The 2,500-nt window shown below is 46.8% G+C and overlaps 1 protein-coding gene across 2 annotated transcripts in view; it reads left to right on the top strand.

The window, feature by feature from the left end:
* The window catches only part of LOC306772068 (prolyl 4-hydroxylase subunit alpha-1-like), a 94,754-nt gene that overhangs the window by 10,908 nt on the left and 81,346 nt on the right, over positions 1-2,500 (top strand). For both annotated transcript variants that reach the window (XR_013771772.1, XM_079261463.1), the window contains exons 4-5: positions 257-353; positions 437-588. Coding sequence is in view for 1 of the 2 variants with exons in the window: in XM_079261463.1 (XP_079117589.1) it covers positions 257-353; positions 437-588 (249 nt within the window). In the remaining variant the exon portion in view is untranslated. The remainder of the gene's footprint in view (positions 1-256; positions 354-436; positions 589-2,500) is intronic.

The raw sequence follows: 2,500 nt of genomic DNA, 5'->3' as shown, positions 1-2,500 counted from the left end.
ACCTGTCTTCTGTGTGGTTTTGGGAGGAATTGTCCTATAAATAAGATCTAAATAGATGGTTCTGATAAAGGTTTTGCGCTACAGACAGGAGAAGTTTGGTGATAGCTTTTTTAACCTGCATAATGAGGAAACTTTTCTCATGTATGAAACACAGTGCAGACATCAGATCTGATCAGGTTCATGCAGAACAACTAACAGCTTGGGAGATCATCTCACAGTTTCTGGTGTGAAACGAGGATGATCTTTCTGTCTTCAGGTCAGATGATGGACCTTCTGTTTGTGGAGAAGGACCTGGTCACTTCTTTGAAGGACTACATCACAGCAGAAGAGGACAAACTGCAGCGAATCAGAGGGTGAGGCTCAGCGTCTTCTGCACATGTGCAGAACCACATCAGTAGAATCACAGAAACACCCTCCTCTGTGTGTGATGGACCAGGTGGGCCGAAAAGCTGGATGTTCTCTCCGACGCAGCCTCTCAGGACCCTGAGGGCTTTCTGGGTCACCCGGTGAACGCCTTCAAACTGATGAAGCGGCTCAACACGGAGTGGGCGGAGCTAGAGAGCCTGGTGCTAACGGACGTGTCTGATGGTATGCACACACTCAGGTTTAGGTGCCGGTTTGTCGACCTCTCCATCATCAGAGTAGAATAGAGTACAGGGTTTCTGCTGTGGTCTTAGCATTAGCAGTATTAGTTAGCGCCGCAAAGGAGGTTGTTTTTACCGACGTTTGTCTGTCTGTGTTCAACATAACTCAAAACGTTCTGGACAGATTTTCATGAAGTTTTCAGGACTTGTTGGAAACGTTAAAAGGAAGAACTGATTTAACTTTGGTGGTGATCCAGATCACCGTTTGGATCCAGGAACTGTTTGAAGGCCTACAATGTGAGAGATGATAATCTGCTAAAGAGTTTTTAATCCAGTGGTAAAAAAAATAAGGAATGTTAAAGCGGCTCTATGATGTTATGTCTAGTTTTCTGAGCATTCTTCAGAGTCATAGTGATCAATCCTCATCAGACATATGAACGGCACCGTTTTTTTAAAATCATATTTGAGTTTTCCAGCACGCTCTACGTCCGGTTTCCATGGCGACGGAAACTATTGGTTTTTTCTACTCGGAACATTTTTGCGGCGTCCCGGAGGAGGAACTCAGTGATCGATCATCTCTAGGTTGTGCACGTTCACGAGAAGAAAGCCACGCCCCCCCCCCCCTTAACTGCTCAGTATAACGACTTTTAGCTGTTGACCAATCAGACGCAGCCTGCAGGACATGGGGCAGAGCTTTCTCTGTTGCCTTTCTGGACTTGCATATTAAAATGAATTAGCCTGGAATGTGCATCATGGAGACACTTTAATGATGGTGAAGACATTTTAAAGCCAGCTTTAGCCAAAGGAACTCTGAATCTCCTTCCTAACTCCTGGAGCTCACACTGAGAAGATGGAGGATGATCTCCACCTGCAATCAACACAACTCTGTTTGATTGCTGCTTCACCTCCAGCTGGAGTGAAGCAGAGAGATGAAGGTTTAAACTGTTCTAATCTGCAGTCATTCAGCAGACGCTACTCTCCAAAGAAACTTAGATTTGGGAGCGAGAACAACACAAGGGAGAAATCAAGAAGGAAAGGGCATCATAGTTAAGTGGGAGTCAGACTGCTGCCAGTTCAGCTGGACGCAGGGGTTGCCGTCTGGTCCTGGAGGCAGTTTTTCTGCTGTGTTCCCTCCCTACCTGCTTCAGGCTGTTTGTATGTTAGCCACGCCCACCTCAAATGTCCAACTCATCACACGAAACTTCTTGAAGCCCCACAAGAAAAAAGTTCTGCAAGCCTGATGTGTCAAGAACTTTCTTCAACCACTCTTCCAGAACAGAATGGTGTCATTTTCTTCTTGTGGCCTCGAGAACAAAAAGAACATGGTGGGGTATGTAAAACCGGAGGAAGTTAAGCGCGGAAGTGCTCCTTGAAGAGCCGAGTCCTTCGCTTGGTCTGAAGTGCGGTGAAGCTCGGTGGAGCCTTCCACCTGCCGGGAACAAGAGAGAGAATAGTCTAGCTTCTGATTTTACGCACATTGAGGTGGAAGTAGGGGTCGGCACTGTTGATAAAAATTATATTGGAATAATTTCCTAAAATATGTCTCCACAATGTCACAGACGGTATTGATATCTCTATTGTACAGCCGGACTAGCAGAATCAGGACTGAGGACTGACTAGTGGATCTGGTCCAGCAGGACCAGGACTGACCTGTGGATCAAACACACCTGTAAACATAAGCACAAATTCAGACAATAGGCAACACACAAGATGGGAGGGGGGGGCCCATCCAACTAGCTGTCCGTGAGTGGAGGGAGGGGCGAGGTCCGGAGAAGGCGGTGAGAGATAGGAGAGTGTGTGTGTAACAGTGTGTGTGTGTGTTCAGTGAGTGAGTCTGTGAACTTTCCCCAGTTCATCTGGGCCACCTGGTGGTTCTCCTGCAGGAGGCAAAACATCCGACATTCTCCACCATGAAA

Source organism: Telmatherina bonti, assembly GCF_933228915.1.
Source record: "Telmatherina bonti genome assembly, chromosome: 21".
Lineage (NCBI taxonomy): Eukaryota > Metazoa > Chordata > Actinopteri > Atheriniformes > Telmatherinidae > Telmatherina > Telmatherina bonti.
Note: the sequence above shows the minus strand (reverse complement) of the source record. Positions and strands in the feature narration are given on the sequence as shown.